This window comes from Schistocerca americana, chromosome 1 (assembly GCF_021461395.2).
Source record: "Schistocerca americana isolate TAMUIC-IGC-003095 chromosome 1, iqSchAmer2.1, whole genome shotgun sequence".
NCBI classification, from domain to species: Eukaryota; Metazoa; Arthropoda; class Insecta; order Orthoptera; family Acrididae; genus Schistocerca; species Schistocerca americana.
Window position 1 is genome coordinate 347,100,049 of NC_060119.1, and position 19,626 is coordinate 347,119,674.

General features: G+C 38.5%; 1 protein-coding gene across 2 annotated transcripts in view; it reads left to right on the plus strand.

The window, feature by feature from the left end:
• LOC124599346 (double-stranded RNA-binding protein Staufen homolog 2-like) overlaps window positions 1-17,180 on the plus strand; it is a 256,128-nt gene extending 238,948 nt beyond the window's left edge. Inside the window, exons 16-17 of one of the 2 annotated variants that reach the window (XM_047136071.1) lie at window positions 996-1,122; window positions 14,770-17,180. In XM_047136071.1, coding sequence (XP_046992027.1) covers window positions 996-1,097 — 102 coding nt within the window. In that variant the 3' untranslated portion in view covers window positions 1,098-1,122; window positions 14,770-17,180. The remainder of the gene's footprint in view (window positions 1-995; window positions 1,123-14,769) is intronic. The other variant, XM_047136070.1, reaches the window with a different exon arrangement.
• Window positions 17,181-19,626: the final 2,446 nt, after the last annotated feature.

Consider the following 19,626-nt stretch of genomic DNA (forward strand, 5'->3'; position numbering starts at 1 on the left):
ATTAAGTGAATAAATGTGACTCAGTTAAAGCCTCTCAATGTGTACCTGAACTTGAATACACTTCAAAAGTTGTTGCTAATCCGTTAAACGTTAATAACTGTTTTAGCAAGTAAACTATGTTAACTTACGACCTGCATCCCTCACCATACTTTATGTGACAGTGTGATGATGGAAATGTTGAGGGTCATCATTAAAACTGTTCACATGCTGTATTCAGTGACAATAAAACTAATTTTATCTTTGATCATAGATTAATTTTTGAGGTTATGCAGTATTATTGCAAAATTGGTAATGCAGATCTTAATATCATAAACTGAAAAATTTGGATGTTTTAGATTTGTGTTTTTGAGAGGTTTCATGCTGTTTCATTAGCTCACCCAGCAAGTAAACAGTGGTAAGTCAGTGCTCAACCTTGCTAAGTGCATTCAGTGTGCATGTAAACAAAAACAGAAATATTTGAAAACAGTGACGAATCTGAATTAAAAAATCACAATGGATGTATTTCAAATATCTACTTTATTAGATTTGTTGAAACTTTAGTGCATAGTTTCTCAAAGCAGCCAACTTTTTCCTTACCATTGTTTACAGCCAAGGCCTTCATGCCATTAAATATGTGCATTATATTCATGAGCATGATGTAGGGTTTTACAAATAGACAAGCTTCTTTGTCTTGTGTCACACCATGTGTGTGTTAGGCATGGTTCACATCATCACTTGATAATATTTGGCAAACAGTATCCCTCATTTCACTTCCAGAAATTCATTTTGTGTTAGGATGAAGATAATAATCGTCATTGTCATCGTCATCTATTGTGAACTGAAATATTTCAGCACATATGCCGTAAAATGTGCACTATTGTTATAGTGGAATGACTGTGCTGCTGCAATTTTTATAGTGTGCTGTGACTAAATTTGAAAAAAGTAAACATCTACTTTCTTGTAGCGCAACACAAGCATTAGACAAACAAATACAGATACCTTCTCTAACATTACAGGCAGCACTAACAGCACTGCGAGCCTTATCAGAGATGGGTCTGGATTCTGTTTCTTCATCTGGTGGCACTGTAAAAAAGGAGCAAAGTCAGGGAGATGGGTAAGCATTCTCAAGAAACATTGTATATGGTGAGTGATGCTTAATGAACACTTTTTAATTTGAATTTGAAATGTATTGTTATGTTTAATTTTCATTTCGAAAAATAAAAACCTGGCATGATTTGATGGTTGTGAATGATCCCCATCCTCTCCTAAAATCAGATTGCATCTTCATGCCTGCTGACCATTATTTAAATGAAAGACAGTTGTTACTTGAATAAATGCTTCATGGAGTTCTTGCCGCATCAGATATATCAGTATTGAACTTTTAACATTTTCCATCTTCTTCAGGTGATATTTCATTGGGTCATTTGATGCTTTGGTTGGCTGAGTAATGTCATGGAGATGTCACAGTCTTGGAACTTCCATATACAGAGATTTTGTTGATGTCTTTGACTGAAGAATATTGACAGCGATGCCAATTTCATTAGATAGTGGATGATTCAGCTGATTTCTCTGTTGCCTGTCAGCATCAAGTGTTCATCTCCATGCAGCACCAAGAGTGTAGCCACTGTCCAGTTAAAGTTATTACACTTTCTGATTTCAACAGATTCTTTAACGACAGAATCCCATTAGGTAGACAAATGGAATGATATTTCAGTTTCATAAAATTAATTATATATTTGTTCATGAGACTGTGTTTGGCAGCAAAAGATTTGTTGAAATCATTACATTTAATAAGATATTGGTGCTCTGTGCAGCTTTCTGAAACCCTTCATATTGTTTCACCAATGTAACTGCTACCACATGCACAAGGTATTTATAAATTCCAAGAACACCAAGATCAAGGCTGTCTGTTACTGGGTGCACAATTTCTCTAATTTTCTTGAGTGGTTGACAAGTGAACTCAATACTGTGTCTACCCAAGGCTGTGTCTATTTTATTTGTTATATCTTCTAAGACAGGATGGAATGCTATTAGCTGATTGCCTTCTAATCTGTGTTTTATTTTTTAGGTTGCTAACTTAATGTATTGATTGTTATAGCTGTTCTTTCCGAATAATTGCTTTAGGTAACTGATCTTGGAATCCAGGTGTTCCTTGTCACAGAAGGTTTTAGTTCTATGTATTAAAGTATTTAAAAACACATTCTTATGAAAGATTTGTGCATTGAGATACAAGTCAGTTTGTGTTTCTTTCCAGTAAACATGATAACCTAGCTGCTAATCTGAGTTTTGTTCAGGTAGGACATAAAAATAATAGTTACTTTCCTTCACTCTCCATCTGCGGTGAACTTGATATTACGTTGCATACAATTCATATGATCAGTGAACAGGTGAAGAGTTTTGATTGCATGTAGTTGGATCATAAAGGTGTCATAAACATAGGGAAAGAAACACTGGGTATGAAGATGGGCTGAATTTAATGTGTGTTCTTTGAAGTGCTTCGTTTTGATTACTTCCAGCTGTGTACTTTAAAAATATAGTTAGTTTAGTAGCTGCATTAATTAATATGAGATTTCAATACTATTTAGCAGTGCCATTCTCAAGGAATTTTCTGTCATCTGGTAGAAGTTGCTGCCATTAGGAAGCCTATTAGAATAACACAGTGTACCCACAGTCATAAGTGCTCATGTTCTACTGCAGCACTTATGAGCAACTGGGTCAAGACAGTTTCTGTGTTGATTTGAGAGAGAGAGAGAGAGAGAGAGAGGTGTTCTTACTGCCACAGTGAATGGAATAATTTCTCTTATGATGTGATTGGGATATTATGACAATGACATATTGGGCACAGACATATTGTTATAGCTGGGCACACATAAGAAGGCAGCAGTTGATGTGCTCTGTGCAGAGAGAGAATATCGTACAATGTCACCAATGTGCTATATCGTGCAACGTCACCAATGTGCTATCTGTGTCTGTCCTATGCCTCACACTCCTGCCGCCACTACCCTGGCAACTGTCACCGCAGGGGTAAGCACTAAAAATTTATGTGCTCAGAGTACTACTGCTGTCGCTTTTTGTTGTAATACTTTCTGTGTTTGCTCTATGTCACCCAGAACGAACACTACAGAGCCTAGTGACCTCACCATACTTAAACTAACACGAAAATCAATATTAAATGTTCTGCATACACTCTGATGTCCATCCTACGGACTGACACCGCAGAATGACCCTTTAGGCTGTAGCATCACTGTTCCTTGCCACTCCAAATCACCCCACAACCTGCCTTCTTCTTTGCACACCAATCAGGTTAGGAAAGAGGCAGTATCAGTGCCTTTGATTGCAGCCAGAGTGTGAGGGCATGAACCATGAGAAACTTTATCTCTTTAATCAAGAAGGCACTGTGCTTTATGGTTTTCACATGCCGCAGTGGCAAGAGCATAACATGAGTACCTTGATTTAGGAAAACTACTGGCACAGGCAACAACATGTTGATGAGAAAGGTCATCATTATTACAAATTGTGCCAGAGAACAGGCAGGCCTAAGTGCAACAAATTAAACAACAGTTAAGTACTGCCAACACCCAATGAGCAGCCATACCACACATTCCTCTTTCTAATAGGACACCATTTGGACAGGTGGTATAAATTTTCTCGTGTGTGTGTGTGGGGGGGGGGGGGGGGGGTTGTTGGTGGCAGGTCGGAATGTGATGTCCAGTGATATGCATCGATGGTTGTGCTTGTGGGCCCTCCTCTCCAGGTGAAATTTGCCTTCAGCAAGGCAGTGCATCAAGATTCATTACTTTGAAATTATATTGAAATGATTTGAGAAACACGTCACATACACGAGGGAACATTTGTAGCCACACCACTCATCTTGCCTTGTTCATTTTGAACAAATCTGTGATGTGGCATAGAGTAAGGAGTGTACCATGTACGTTAGAACCACCTTTGGCCGATGTCCGTGAAATGTAAGTGTGGAGTTGTTGTGGGTCCGGATGACTGAACAACATGTTTGGAGTCAACGTGCTGCCTCTGTCACCAGGACAAAAGAGGGTAACACGTGCTACTGTTATATTGCACTTTAACTGTGTACATTGTTCAGGGCCTCACAGGAGTTAATATAAGATATTCTACCTATTCCTCTGCTCCTAGCAAACCCCCCCCCCTTGCCCCCCCACACACACACACACACACACACACACACACACACACACACACACACACCGCCCCACCCCCTTCAAAAAATAAAAAAACAAACAAACAAAAAAGAGTGAGAAATTAAAGTAGGTGTATAATAGGCTGATGTATTTTGATGAAAATTTTACTCAGGAATCCTCAGATAATCCACTTGATTGGTTAAGGCAGCTGTTCTCAGGAAATGCAGATCTTAGTCCTGGTATGGCACAAATTTTCATTTGTCATGACATATGCAGTGTGTTGTAGATAGGGGTTTTCTGAAAAGTTTTCCTGGATATCATTTCATGTCATTGTATCTCCATTGATGGAAATCCTATTGACTCCATTCATTTTCTTGCAGTGAATAAATTCAATTGATTTACCCAGTGTAAGCCTACTTCAAATACAAGCTGCACCCAAGAAATGAGGTTCAGGAGGGACAGAAATTTGATGAGTTTTTCTTCTTTGTTTTCTATTAGCTTCTGTGCAATTGAAGTGCACCTATGAAGAGAAAATCCTCAGCACTTCATGAAACATGCAACCCAGTTGTGTCTTCCTTTGAAATTCATGATCTGCTGTCTACCAGTTTCATGTGCTATAACTAGGACAATTTCTGCACTCATGGGTAAACACTTCTGTCACTGCTCCCTAACAAAACCATCCAGCACAACTTCTGATATATGATAGCAGCAACATTTTAGTCCAGAAAATGTTTTTCCAATCTAGGAGTTAGCTTAAAGTCTTTCCCTTTGCTGTCTCTGCTATCTAGCGTTACTCTCATTGATCCCATGCTACTGATCTGCAGCATGATTTGATGTTTTCTCAGTGTGAGAAATCACTTCTCTTTTAAACTTCGTGATATAGTGAATGTGCTTCATCATGATAGACTAAAACCTTTCCCATCACAAAAGTGCTAAAGTAGACTGTGAAACAAAGGATGAAATCTGAACTTACCATCTGCGAACATTGTACTGCTGTAATTGACCTAGGGATCAGTGAAATAAACAGAAATGAAATTTGGGGGGGGGGGAGGTCAGTGGAAAAGTTTCACCCATTGGGTAAAGTGCAGGTAACATATGGTTTGTATGATCATCTGCTATGATAGAAATCTCTCAGGGACACAACATGGTTTCATAAAACTTCCTTATTTTGACAGCATTGAGAAATGGCTCAATGTACATCACTATGTGCTGATAGCTTTCGAATGGAGCTGGAACTGTCAGAATATAAGACTGTATCTACCACGCTTGTCCCAGTTTCTGCAAGTTTCTTAATAGTGTCCCTTTTGATGAGGTGTGCATAAAGAGAGCTATTGTTATTTGAAAAACTGCCAAATTCGATGATGAGCAAGATTAAAATTGAATTTATGCTATCATTAAAAACAATCAACCTTCAATACTATAAACACTAACACAATAGCATCTTTGGAAAAATGCTATTTTTCAGAACTTTCATAGGCTTTGCCTGTGAATCTAAACTCAGAAAAAAAGGTCGTCTTGCAGTTGGGTAAAACACTAGTAACAGTGAAAAATTAGATCAGTTGTGCGTATAAATATAAATATTTTCATGTCCAAATGTGCGTCCACAGTTAGAAGACTGCTCATTGAAAGTAGGAAGTTCAATTTCAGATTCCAGTCTGACACAAAGTTTCATCTTTTATAATTTTCTCTGAAGGTTTTGTTAATTTTCCTACCGTATTCATCCAGTAGCCATGCATGCTTCTACAGCTTTGTTCTCTTCAAGCAATTCTTCCTTTACCACTTAGTACTTCCCATCAGTATCATTTAGTCATCCGTATTCAATTTTGTCTACTTCATTCACGGAATTTTTATATTTTCACCTGTTCTTCAACTGCGTTTAATATGTTTGTTTTATCCAGGACCTCTGCTGCATACATTCTTTCATCTCTCAAAGATACCCAGTCATTTTCTGTTGTATTTTTGTACCCAGTGAGTCGTTGCCTAATGCTCTCTTTGGAACTCAGTGCCAGCTCTGGTGGTTTCAATTGATCAAGCTCATGTACCATTAATTTTTTTACGTGCGCGCGCGTACACACACACACACACACACACACACACACACACACACACACACCATGTTAGGCTGCATTTCAAGATTAATCATCATTAAGTTCATAAGCCATGTTGCGGATACATCCAGAATGAGTAAATATATTAAGGTGAAGTTTTTGAATGGCAAACAATGTGGCAATTTTTTCTTTTTTAAAAATAAAATATCGGAAAGAGCCTTCGATAAGGACTTCAATGACTTAATATGTGCGAATCTTGGTGAAATACTAAAACGGTAAAAGCTGCTAAGCTATCAATGAAAATCTAATCACATTTTGAATTAGAGTGTGCAACATTGATTATCAAGATACAGAAACTAAAAGTATATCTTCGCCTCTGTACATGCTCTTGGGCACATATGACAGAAAGCAAATTCCGACCAAATTATGAGAGCTAATAGGAAAGTAACTTCCAGTTGGCTGTAAATAAAGTACTGAAAGAAGTAAAGTAAATTTATTAGAAGAACTTAAAACTACACCCCTCCCCTTTTTTCTTACTGCTTCATTTAATAATCTACCATATCTCTTAATCACCTGAGATTCTAGCCAACCAGTAACAGCATCTTGGAAGTTCTTTGTTGAAGTCAAAGTGCTGGGTGTCAATACACTGTTTCAAGTGTGTGGGAAAGTGGAAGTCACTTGCAGCCAAGTCTGGGCTGTAGGGCAGATGTGTAAGAATGTCCCGTACACTTTGGCCTGACAGTTCTTGTTTTTTCCAGCCAGAATGTAGCTGAGTATTGTCATACAAATACAGTAGTCAAAAGTCTTCGTCACTTGTTTTAGAGGGATCTGCTCAAAGTGATAGGCAGTTCATCATGAAGCATGTGAATCAGTCTTTGATGTGCGTGAGAATTGTTTTTTTATATATCTAAAAACAAAGATGATGTGACTTACCAAATGAAAGTGCTGGCAGGTCGACAGACACACACACAAACAAACACAAACTTACACACAAAATTCAAGCTTTCGCAACAAACTGTTGCCTCATCAGGAAAGAGGGAAGGAGAGGGAAAGACGAAAGGATGTGGGTTTTAAGGGAGAGGGTAAGGAGTCATTCCAATCCCGGAAGCGGAAAGACTTACCCTAGGGGGATAAAAGGACGGGTATATACTCGCGCACACACACATATCCATCCACACATATACAGACACAAGCAGACATATTTAAAGACAAAGAGTTTGGGCAGAGATGTCAGTCGAGGCAGAAGTGCAGAGGCAAAGATGTTGTTGAATGACAGGTGAGGTATGAGTGGCGGCAACTTGAAATTAGCGGAGATTGAGGCCTGGTGGATAACGGGAAGAGAGGATATATTGAAGAGCAAGTTCCCATCTCCAGAGTTCAGATAGGTTGGTGTTAGTGGGAAGTATCCAGATAACCCGGACGGTGTAACACTGTGCCAAGATGTGCTGGCCGTGCACCAAGGCATTGTTTTTTTTATTTATTTATTGTTTAATTTTCTATTTATAATTTTTTTACCCATTAATTTCTTTAAAATCAGTTGAGAACAATTGCAGAGTAGTCAACAGGCACAAGCTTCCATTTCCACACTTCACCTCTGCCTGCACCCAAGTGGGTAGAGAATGTCGTGTTCATAACAGATGAGGCACGCAGCTGAGTAGGCAACAGCAAACTGAGATGGCCACCCCTTAAGAACAGAGGGTTATACTCGCCCAGCATTGAGAATGAGAATCCGTTTCTGTACAGGGGCCAAGATACGTTGTCTTAACTCTACCCTGTTGTTGCTGTGTTCTGAAAATACTTCACACTTGCATTGTAGCGACTGTGCCAAGTCTTTGGGCGCAGTCATTCACCAGCAGGGTTAGTTTGAAATGCTTACTACGGCATTGTGTTCATGAAGAGAGATTTGGGTAGTTTTGCAGTACGACTTCTCACATAGCTTAAACATAGACCATTGCTTTGAAAAACTACTCTTGCACTCTGTGATATGTGTTCACATCCTACAATTAAATTCATGTGGTCCGTAAATTCCAAAGAGGAAATTTCACTCTGGAGGAAGCTGAGAAAATGGGAAGGCCACAATCATCAGGTACAGAAAACATTGACGCTGTGAGGAAAATGCTAGACGAAGACCTTTAAACAGATAGAGGATACCTTAGGCCTAAATGCATCAGCAGTTCGTTCGATTCTGGCATGATCACTTGCGAGTAAAGAGACTTTGTTTTCTCTGGGTGCCGCATAGACTGATGGAAGAACAGATAACATGATGTATGACATGGTGCCAGGAGATGTTAAAGAAGTTTTCTAAGAGACAATCTCAATATGTGAGTAATGTTATGATAGGCGATGAGACTTGGCTGTATTATTATGACGTGTCAACTGTGACTCAAAACAAAGTTTGGGTCTTTGTAGATAACGGCACACTCGTAGCTGTCAGAAAGTCCTGATAAATAAAGAAGAAGCTGATAGCTTCTTTCCCCCTCCCCAAATTGAGAGGAATTGTGGAGCATGTTGTTTTGGACACACAGAAGACAATCAGAACTAAGTGGTACAGTGAACAGTGCCTGCCAAAAGTTATCCAATTTTTGAAGAACCTGCAACCAAAGTCAAGTCTGGACACTTGGTTCCTCCTCCATCATGAGAGCACTCCAATTCACTGTGCCAAAGCATGCACCAAATATTTGTGGGACACTGGACTCTAAACGTTTTAAGCACCCTCCTTACAGTCCAGATTTTGCTCCTTCTGAATTTGCACTGTTCCCGCATGTGAAAATTAGGCTGAAAGGAGTGCAGTTTTCGAGAGAGGATAATCTCTTGAGGGCTTGGGACAACATGTGTGCCTCACTCCCTGCAGAAACTTGGGAGAACTAGTTTAGAGATTGGTTTCAGAGGATGGAGAGGTGTATTCAGTGTGACAGAAATTACTTTGAAAAAATTAAATAAACGGAGCTGTATTGCAAAACTTTCCTAGTACCCTCTGCATCATGAAGAACATTGAGAAATCTGTAAAAGTTTTCTTACATTTGAAACATCATAAAACTTCAGTTTTCACAATTTATTTTATCAGTTTTCTGTACCAGTTCATTTTGACTTCAGGCATAAAGCAACTTCTCTCATCATCAACTCTTAAACAGACAACACAACTGATGCACAATACCTTCAGTCATCACATTTGTTTTATTTGCAGCATGAATTTCAGGGTGAATATCAACAGCTTTGAGATTTTTTGCCACTGGAAACGGTACTACACAATAGCAGGGTGTATACGAGCCGGGACAACTGGGAAAACCCCAGGAACTTTTTCATCTGGGAGGAAACGGGGAAAAACCCAGGAATTTTTCGGAATCCCTAGAATTTTTCATTGTTTTAGCTTTCAGTTAAATTTTTGTAATTTTGACTTTCAAGAATTGATTCTCTAGCAAAGAATGTTACTGTATCCTGCTACTGGAGAATGATACTGCAGCAATAAAGGAGAGGAAAAAAAATAAAACCTTAGTGGCAAAGGAAATGCGCAATTTACAACAAAACACTGTGCACGCACAAGCGTCTGCAAATAGCAATATGTCAAAGGCTGGAGGGCAAAGATTATGTAATTTTCCGTAACAATAAACTGCTTGCTATGAGCATGACATCACAACTGTTCACATTGGGTTCGTTTGACCAGTTGCCAGCGGGCTGATGCGCATGCGCAGTTCACTCGCGTGTGAGCAGTACCTTCTCCTGCTACTTGAAGTTTGGCTGTTAGCTGTATCGGCAGTAGCAGCAAGCAGCCAGATGCAAACGAGAAAAATTTTTCTCGCGCGCCCTAGCTGCCAGATTCGGGCATGCACAGAGTTGTCTGAATTGTAGTGGGGTAGGGGTTCGTCTCCATGTGACCCGTGTTTACGTTACGTGATTTCGCTGCTTCTCTTCATGTACAGCTCCCACGTCAAATGAAAACAAAACGGATTTCTGTGGCCAGGAGCTATCAAGTGTAAAATACGTTCCCATAATTATGGAGTGCAAAAATATATTATTAGTTTGTTTTTTGATTTTATTTTATTTCCAAGTTAGTAGCAGTCTAATCAAGAACCAAAAATGAGATCGTAGAGTGCTGGTACTCCAAGAAAATTTACATCCAAAAACCACACTGAAAAGCTTAATATCAGATGGGACTTACTTCATTGTGAATCTGGAAAAAACCAATTTGCACTTCAAGCCGAATTATGCATTTTAGTATGGTTTACGAAATTCCAATGCTCTTTGGAGTGCCCTCTGATGCCCTGTTGCTTTTATGGTGTATTGTAAGCTCTCTTAGTGCTTTATATATACGAACATGCGGGCTTCCTTCACCACTGCAGCTGCACACGCACAATAATGCCTGTTTTCTGGTGCTCTGTGGCAACTGGTAAATCGAATCTATTTCTAACAGTCTCTGGATAGTATTGCGAACGGTGGTTAGAAAAGCGTTACTTTCAAAGTAAATTTCTTTTTACGCAAGATGAATTATGTTACGTGTGAGAAAGTGGGATGGATTTATAAATCACAGAGCGTTCGAAACTGAACAGTTTGATGACCAGCCACTTACAAGAATTTCGAGCCCAGACATTTATGTCGTAATTTTAAATTTACTGACACATTTGTGTGGTGTATCTTAAAGTATAACGCACGCAAAAAAGATCAATATTACATGGGAAAGCTTAGCTTCTACTGTAGCGTGTTAATCTTAGAGACCAATATTATATGTGAAAGCTTAGCTTTTCTTGTAGCTGTACTGTGTACAACAATGTAAACCGTTAACTTTTCCTCTTGTGTGTTCGCGCTCTGTAACCAGTGATCTTGCTATTGGCTGACTATAACACGTGTCCTGTGCTCTGAATATCTGCTGTCATCAGCTGGCGAGATCTTGTGGTTTGAGATATGACTGGCTTACAAAAGGACATCGCAACCTCGGTTTCAGCGCTCCTGAAACTAACGTGCTGTGTTTGGTGCAATTCGAATTTATGCTTTTGTAATACGAAAAAATACAACGTATATGTTGCTGCAAATCAAAGGTCTTTCCAAAACTTCTCTCTCTCGTCTTTTCTTTTTTTTTCCGGGAAGTTCTACGCGATTGTATAACGTTTTACAGTTCCGAGGGAAAATCTACGGAAAACGTACTGTCACTTAGCACAGAAAAAGTGTATTTTTGCCCAGGGAAAAGCATATTTTTTAAACGGGATATCTGGGAGAAATGTGGGAATTTTTTTTGCTTGTCCCTGTATACACCCTGAATAGGTTTCACATTTGGTGAGATTTTCAATTGAAACTCTTTAACTTGAACAGCCACTAAAGGCAAACAAGAAGTATAGTGGCTGTTTCACCATCGCATGTATTAAACACACTGACATACTGTGTTAGTGTAGCCTCTGTTTCAGTCCCTACCCACTATCCATTGTTACATGAAAATTTTCCAAATAGTCATTGCAAGTGGAGAGCAGGAACGTTAGTCATAGTGCAGTATGTATGGCTACCTCCATAGCCTTCCTGGGCTGTAACGTTACTTGACAAGTGGAACGTTTGTGTCAAGAAATCTGAAGCAGTACACTGGCGGGTCAATTGATTTAACTTAACAAGCAATACATCAAAAATATCCCAGATGAGCATTATCAAATTCCTACAGTAGCGACAGTAATTGTATAATTTTTTGCTTTTTTGTATCACTTTGGTTCCCATATTGTACTTTATCTCTCCTGAATATTTCTTGAGGGCGCTGGAATTTTTCTATCTAGCGGTGTAAATGATAGGAAATTTAAGAAGTAAACGGAAAGAAAGTAAATGGAAGATTCTCTGTTTGATACGTAAATAGTGTGACCATCATTCAGTAAAGCTAGCTTTAATTGTGATCCTGTATAGAATGGCATGGGTTTATGTAATAGAAAGCTAGAGTTTGAGATGCAAACAGGTAAACTTTGACAGTGTGCCATCTTGGGCCAAGTGAGTCAAGAATTATAAAGGACTCTTTTTTTTTCCTGTGATATGGGTGTGTGATAGATACTGCCCAGAGAAGGAATGAGTATATTTTATGTTACCACCAGTGAGCGTACTCTCTGCCTCTGTCCCACACCGCTCTCTGTAGTTGTTGAGTACCCTGGTAATTGGCAAAGCTGGGGTAAGCGATGGCTAGAGCCACAGTTTCTGTTTCTGACTCTTCATAGGTAAATTTATATGCTTAGATAATTATAATGTCACTTCTTACATAATGCGTGTAATATTCGCTTTATGCCACACATCACGAAACATTAAAGTGGGTACATACCTTCACCATATGTAAACTCGCACGAAAATCATATCTGCCTCTGTAGCTGAGATCACTGATGCACACCAGGTGTAGTGGTGCTTGATTCAGAAATAAGGTGTTTCAAATCTTGGTGGTGGATGAAATTTTTATTGCCAGTATTTGGGTGGCAAGCGTAGAGGTGATTGCATAAAGCTCCTGATCACCAGTCTTTGTGCCAGTGTCGTGGATTAAATTCCACATCTCTCCACAGTTTCTCATGAAGTGAGGGCATGTGACACCGTTGGTGGTGATTCACCCTAACAGATGGGGACATTGAGCGCAGCGACTCCCTTGACACTATTCAACAGGAGTAGGCTTCGCATCAACATGGGCAGGATGGGCGATGTTTCACCCTCTCCCTTGTCTCATCATCATCATCATCATCATCATCGTCGTCGTCATACAACCCGAAACATAACACTATACTAGACACACGTCCATTACGCTCATCTACACTCCACAAATAGACATATGTCACAACTCCCATATATCCACAAGGGTCAGTGTGCACAGAAGAAAAATAGCTTTTCCACGGTACGCGTATCCAGTCAGGGGGATTTCCTGACCAACAATGCCATACGAACTTTTTTGTAACATGAAATTCAGTGCCAGATGTCCTATGTACGTCTCAAAGTGCTCGCTTAGGAAATACATGGCTGAATGACACTGTCGGCCACACCACACTGTGGAACCCCACTGTGAATCACCCTGCCATCCACACACTTACATGCACCCTTCTGTAGGAGGTGGGAAAGTTGCATGTTTTATTGTAAATTGCAGAACTGCTTATTTGTGAGTTTTTCTTTCATGCAATATATTTTAAGCTTGCTGGTGTAACAATAGAAAAAGTTGACATATAGGGTACTATAATTGTTCTGTCGCGATACAGATTCATAGCAGCTGCCCCAAAATAGAAGAAGTGAGTAATATAAGGTACCTTACACCTTGTAAACATTTAATAGTGAACAGTACTGCAGAGGAGATACTACACCCATGAAAGAAATTGAATATTCCGGGACCTGCTTGCTTCTTCGTCCAGTGCTTGCCATTGCCTCCTCAACTCTTTCTGTCCTCCCATCCCTCGCCCTCCATCTTCTTATATGTCTGGAAATCTGTTGTAAATGGTTTAATTTTAAATGTGCTCCTGTGTGTCAAGTGCACTCTGAGGTTGATTTTTGTGCATATACCTCTTAAAAGTAGAAGACCAAGTTCTGGAATCACTCTACAGCTGCATCCAGATGATTCTTCACTTTCCTTTTCTTCCGAAATGCATTAGTGGCAGATAGGATTTGGGAAATGTCAACTGAGGTGATCTCCATTGAGTCGACAGAGATCTTGCTTGTGTTCCTGCTCTAGCCACTTGTTTTGTTCTTCCAAGTCACATTTTAGTAATTCTTCTTGTGCATTTTTGTTCATTAGATATAATTATCTCTTTTGATAACACATCATACCGTTTCTAATAATGCCTTGCTTTTGGCCATTCTGTAATTTAATTTATGATAAGCAACCTAATTTTCCTTTTTGCACAGATGAACATTACAAAAGTGATGTGCAATTAAAAAGGTTGCTGTGTGATGAGTTTTGCACAGAGAAGGGCGGACAATGTTTTGCGGTGTAACAGTGTGCTCTCTGTCTTTTTCCCACACCTCACACTCCAACCATTCCTTAGCCTGATAACTGGCAACACTGTGGTAGGTGGCACACTGAGCACTGTTTCTGCTTCTGACTCTCCACAGTAAAATGAATATACTCAGAAAACTGTCGCTTGTTAATGTTATACTTGTGTTGAATTCATGTCATCCATAATGAACACCACAGTGACCAATTACCCTCAGCGTAACTAAACTAACATGAAAATTGACGCTAAATGTGATGCGCCTACCTCGAAGCATTCACCACAAACGGAAGTGAGATTTTCAATTGCAACTCGCAAGTTGAACCAGAGGTGAACAAGAAGTATAGTGCCTGTCTCACTGTTTCAGGTGTTAAACGCACTTCCATACTGTGTTATTGTAGCCTCTGTTCCAGTCCCCATACAATATCTATTGCTATACGAAAATTTTCCAGATAGTCATTGTAAGTGGAGAGCAGAAACCTCAGTCACAGTGGAGGATGACACTGTTGACTGGAGTATCTTCTGGTACATTGCTTCTTGTTACTGTGCAGTGCCTCACCATCCGTCTTTTTATGTACTCACTTCTGTAATTGCTGGCAGTGTTAGCTTTTACACTTATAATCTTTTTAATGTTTGACTTAGATTAGTTGACTAAAAATATTCAATATTACATTTTAGGCTTCATCTCAATCAGCAGTCCATTCACAAAGCTGGAGGCATCTCCCTAACTAAATAGAGGTGGAAAAAACATGCGGCCATTTTGTCCCAGAGGGTCAGGTACGATTGATGCAAAACTCCTTAACTGTTGTTTTCCATAAATAGATCTGTCTCCTTCATTAGTATTACTCTGATTGTGGAACAATGTAAGCAATTATCAAGTCTTTTCCGAACAAAATTTATTTCTTCTCTGAAAGAGAATTGCATTTGCAGAATTCCTTGTCATATGTAGACAGAGTGACTCACGTGATTGGTGTGACAGACTTCTTAATAATTGCAGTGCCATTGTTCCACTTTGCTATTCAAATACAAACTTTAAATTTAGAAATCAGTGTGTTGCTATGGTGTTCAGTGTGCTGACAATTTGTGTTCCCTGTATGAAGCAAGGCTTTCCACAGCTACATGTGCATTTAACATATAATAAGTTCCAAAATGCTGAAAACGTTGTAATCCTGGCAGCATAACTATTATAAAGCCACTTTGTAAACTAAAGTTGAAACCTGGAAGAACTGCGTAACAAAAGAATTGAGTTATTTAGGGAGTTTTGTATCATCATTTTAAAGTAGTGATACCTGTCCCTTCCGCTTTTTAGGGCCAGAGCGCAAGGGGCAGCTTCAGCTTGTGATCACACCCATCTTATCTGTTGCTAATATACTTGCAGTTGAATGCTTGTGCTTTATCTATTGCTTTTTGAAACATTTTCAGAGATAATTTCAGCACCAGAATTTGGGAAATGGTCACAAGCTGTTAATATTTTAATGTATTGATTTCATTGTTAATCTATGGGGCTTTTGAAAATAGAACAGTTATGCTTGTATATTGAGAGAATATTTCCCAGAATAGCTGGCTACTCTGTTCTGCTCTCTGATGAACAGATTTGAATGTTTTAATTTTTAAGAAGGCTTTGATAATTTAAATATTGTATATGTGTGTGTATATTGAACTATACAAAAGTGTCAGGTAGCCTTGTAGAATGATTTTTATGATGGACCTCATGTTACATGTTTGTCACTTCACATACTTCATTATAGATATGTCACTGAAACTGAAAACAGATAAAACAAGATATCTTTATTGGATGATTACTGTAAAACATGTAAACTCAATTATAGAATTAAATGTAAAAAATAGATATGTTGTCTTCTCAAGGTCATTGTAAACAATTACTGTCTGTTTTTTGTTTCTGTTGAAGGATGCATTAACAGTAGTGCTTTATATGGACAATGCTGTTGGCAGTTAAAAAGTAATTTATTTGTTTGTGAGTAATCAGTATTGTTTCGTGTGCTTCCATATCTTTCACAGTCAGAGATTTATCATTGACTTTGTTAGTAATGCAATGAAAATTTTGCATCTAAGAAGTGCAAATGATAAAGCAAAGATATACCAAAAAAGCAGTACCTCTTTCTCGCCGTGTCATTATATCAAACTTCTGATCCCAGAGATAATGTATCAGCTTTCATTCTCTTGTATTCTAAAAATTTTTTGACAACAGTTTTATGTAATGATAGTGTATAATACAATGTATGATGATTTTTTGTGTAATTCTGGGAAACATTTTCCAGTTTTTGATGATACTTACACGTGCAGTAGGGGGCTGGAAAAGAATGCGGTATCTTTTCCATTCTCAGAATGAAATGTTCCTTCTAGCTTTATGTGTAAATCTTAAAGCTAATAGGAAACGTGAAATAATTAAAAAACTGATTTTTCTTTTGTCTGTTTCTTAACCTGATAGCTTCCTGTACACTATATGTTTTTAAAAATAGTTCTTCTGAACGTGAGAATATCTTATGTTTAATAATAAAACAAATGGAATGTTATTGTGTATTTTAAAATAAGCCACAGGCTACATTCTTCAGATGTCCAGAAACATAAAGTGTTGATGGATATTGTGCTCTAGAACTGTCTGAATATGTAGTAATATCCCTTTTATTTTGTAACATGAACATAATCTAAAAATGTGTAGGTGGAAGATTTCTCATTAAATACAGTTATAATTGTTTTATAAAATATTTTGACAAGATCAAGGACAAGTCTCATTGTTTTGAGAGACAGGTTTTAACTTTGCACAGTAGTTTTCTGTTTCTGTCTACAACAAAATCATGTTGGAAATAGCTTCTTATTATTTATAAACAAATTTATCTTATGTGTGAGAAAGGATTGTTGGTGTATTACAAATTACGCCATTTCTTTCAGCGCCTAGAAAATGGCTTTTTATTCTTTCAGATACACTTACATGTCATTCTCACAGTATTGCCCAAAACATTAATTCCATTCTCCAGAAAAGCTTCGCACAGACAGTGCTATTTCATGATAAATGTAAACAAATTTGCCTCTTTAGATACTGAAATCAATAAACTGATATTCTAAAGTAACATCTTGTTTCTTTTTTACTACATGTCTCTGTTTTCAAGAATCTTACATATTGACATTGAATGGCAAAAATGAAATCCTTAAAACACACCTCAAAACAAGAAGTCAAAAAATGGAAAATCCAAGATGGAATGTAACTCACAATAAAGCAGAGATGCTGAGTCGCAGAGAGGCACAACAAAAAGATTTTCACAATTAAAGCTTTCAGCCAATGGGCTTGTAAAGTGACAAGAGAAACACAGGAAAGAAGAGAAATAGGACAAATGTTGATTATAGTTACCCATTGGCCAAAAGCTTTAAGTGTGAAAATCTTTTTGTTGCGCCTATCTGCGACTCAGCATCTCTGCTGTATGGTGAGTAGCAACTTTCCTTCTCATAATATTAAAACAAAAAGTGTAGGCTTAATTGGTATCAGATTCCATTTTTTACTTGCTTAATTACCGAAGCTCACCCTTATGCTTGATGGTGGATAAAGCTTAGACTTAGACTTGAGGATTGGCAGTAAATGCAGGAACTCAAGAATTCAGTGCAGTATCCAATTGCAAAAATAAATATGACACTTCTCCTATTAATGTGACTTATATTCTTGCTCTTAAATACAGTAACTCTTCATACTAACATTACTTCAGAAGAAACATTACAATAATCGCACAATCTCAGTGTAAATGTAAATTGACAGCATGAGATACAACAGTAGAATGCTAACATATTTTACAGATAACACCTCATTTACGTTTTTGATATTTGACATCAGTGGCACTGTCGCAGCCAACTTTTTATGCAATGCCACAGCCCGCTTTTCCAGACTAGGTCACTGAAGAGTGGGCTACTTAACTACTAAATGGTTTTAAGTATCATGAGCATCATTCGTTGCTACGTAGATGTTGGGTGACACACAACTTTTAACCAAATTGATATGTTACACCACATAGCCCTCTCCTTAGATGAACGATATCGCGACAACTCCATCATGTAAGTCAGTAAATATTACTTGTCTAGCATGGCAATGATATCATACTGATCTAGAATCTGGAACAGCTAACTCCTGTTATGCATCTGATGATAAATAACATTGATCAAAAGCTGCTCAAACTTTGCTGCAAAGTAGCCACTCATGAAATATGATTTTAAAGTCCTTAAGTAAGCCACAGTCATAAATTGTCTTAATCATAATCTATTTGTACATGGCCTCAATTCATCTGTATATCTGTATATATGAAGAGGGCTCTTAACCAGGTAAGCACATGCTGGAACAACTTGTACACTGTGCTAGAGTCCTTACACAGTGTAATGGAGTTGCTATTTTAATGATAGAAAAGAACTCCACTTACAGATTATGGGGACTTGATAAAGAGGTTGCTATTAATGTCAAGTGGAATAAATCTTGCATTTGGAAATGAGTATTATCTGTGGATGTACTAAAATATGAAATTATTTCCGGTGGGCCATGTGAAGTTAACTGTGTTAATGAAAGCTTTGTTGGCAACATTACATTTGTGTCAAAAAGAGAGATAGGGAAAGGAAGAAAGAGTAAGTGTGTGTGTGTGTGTGTGTGTGTGTGTGTGTGTGTGTGAGAGAGAGAGAGAGAGAGAGAGAGAGAGAGAGAGAGAGACAGACAGAGACAGTGACAGTGATGGGGGGACGGGGGGGGGGGGGGGGGGAGGAGTGAGTATGAAGACCTGTCATGCTCTATTATTTGCATGACCAGAGTCCAGACAACAGACATGGAGAGAGTACATGACCAAGCACAAGTCATGTGGGGTCGGCCTGTAGCAGATCAGTCCCCCTCCAACAGGTAAGTTCTAACCGGCCATCCCAGAATGTTGAAACATCATAATTCCTATTCGAACTAAATATTTCCTTCAGTGCACTACTACACACTTTTATAATTCAACTTCATGTATTTCTGTCTCACAACCTTTCATTGCATGTTTCCTTGACTGAGTCGCCACGCTACCGCTTTCATGTGCTGACTACTGTCTCATTGTCGTCGAGATATGACAGTGTCCTGTCCACTAGGAAAGGCGGGAACAGCAACAGTTCTAGAAGCTAACGCTCGCTAGTTAGCACCTGTTGCTAGGTAGTTTGGTGGCCAGGATGACGGTCACTGTGTCCTTTCTGCGTCCATGATGGAATCAATTGAATGTGGAAGGAGAGAGGATAGAATGGCACTCCTAATGGAATAGAAATAAAGGAAAAATAACATTTGGAATGTGAGTAAGAAAGAATAAAAAGAAAATAGACTCCACACTCAGAGACAATGGACAGCACCAGCTTCACACAACAGGCCAGAAATTAGTTCTAATGTCCTACTATTGAAAGCTTATGGAGAGAATAGAAATAAAATAGCAACTTCCAACTGATATGGATACTACACCCAAAAGTGGAATTATTACTTATTTACCTCTCTTCCTCAGACCTAAATTATTTAGTTCAATCAGTGTAAAA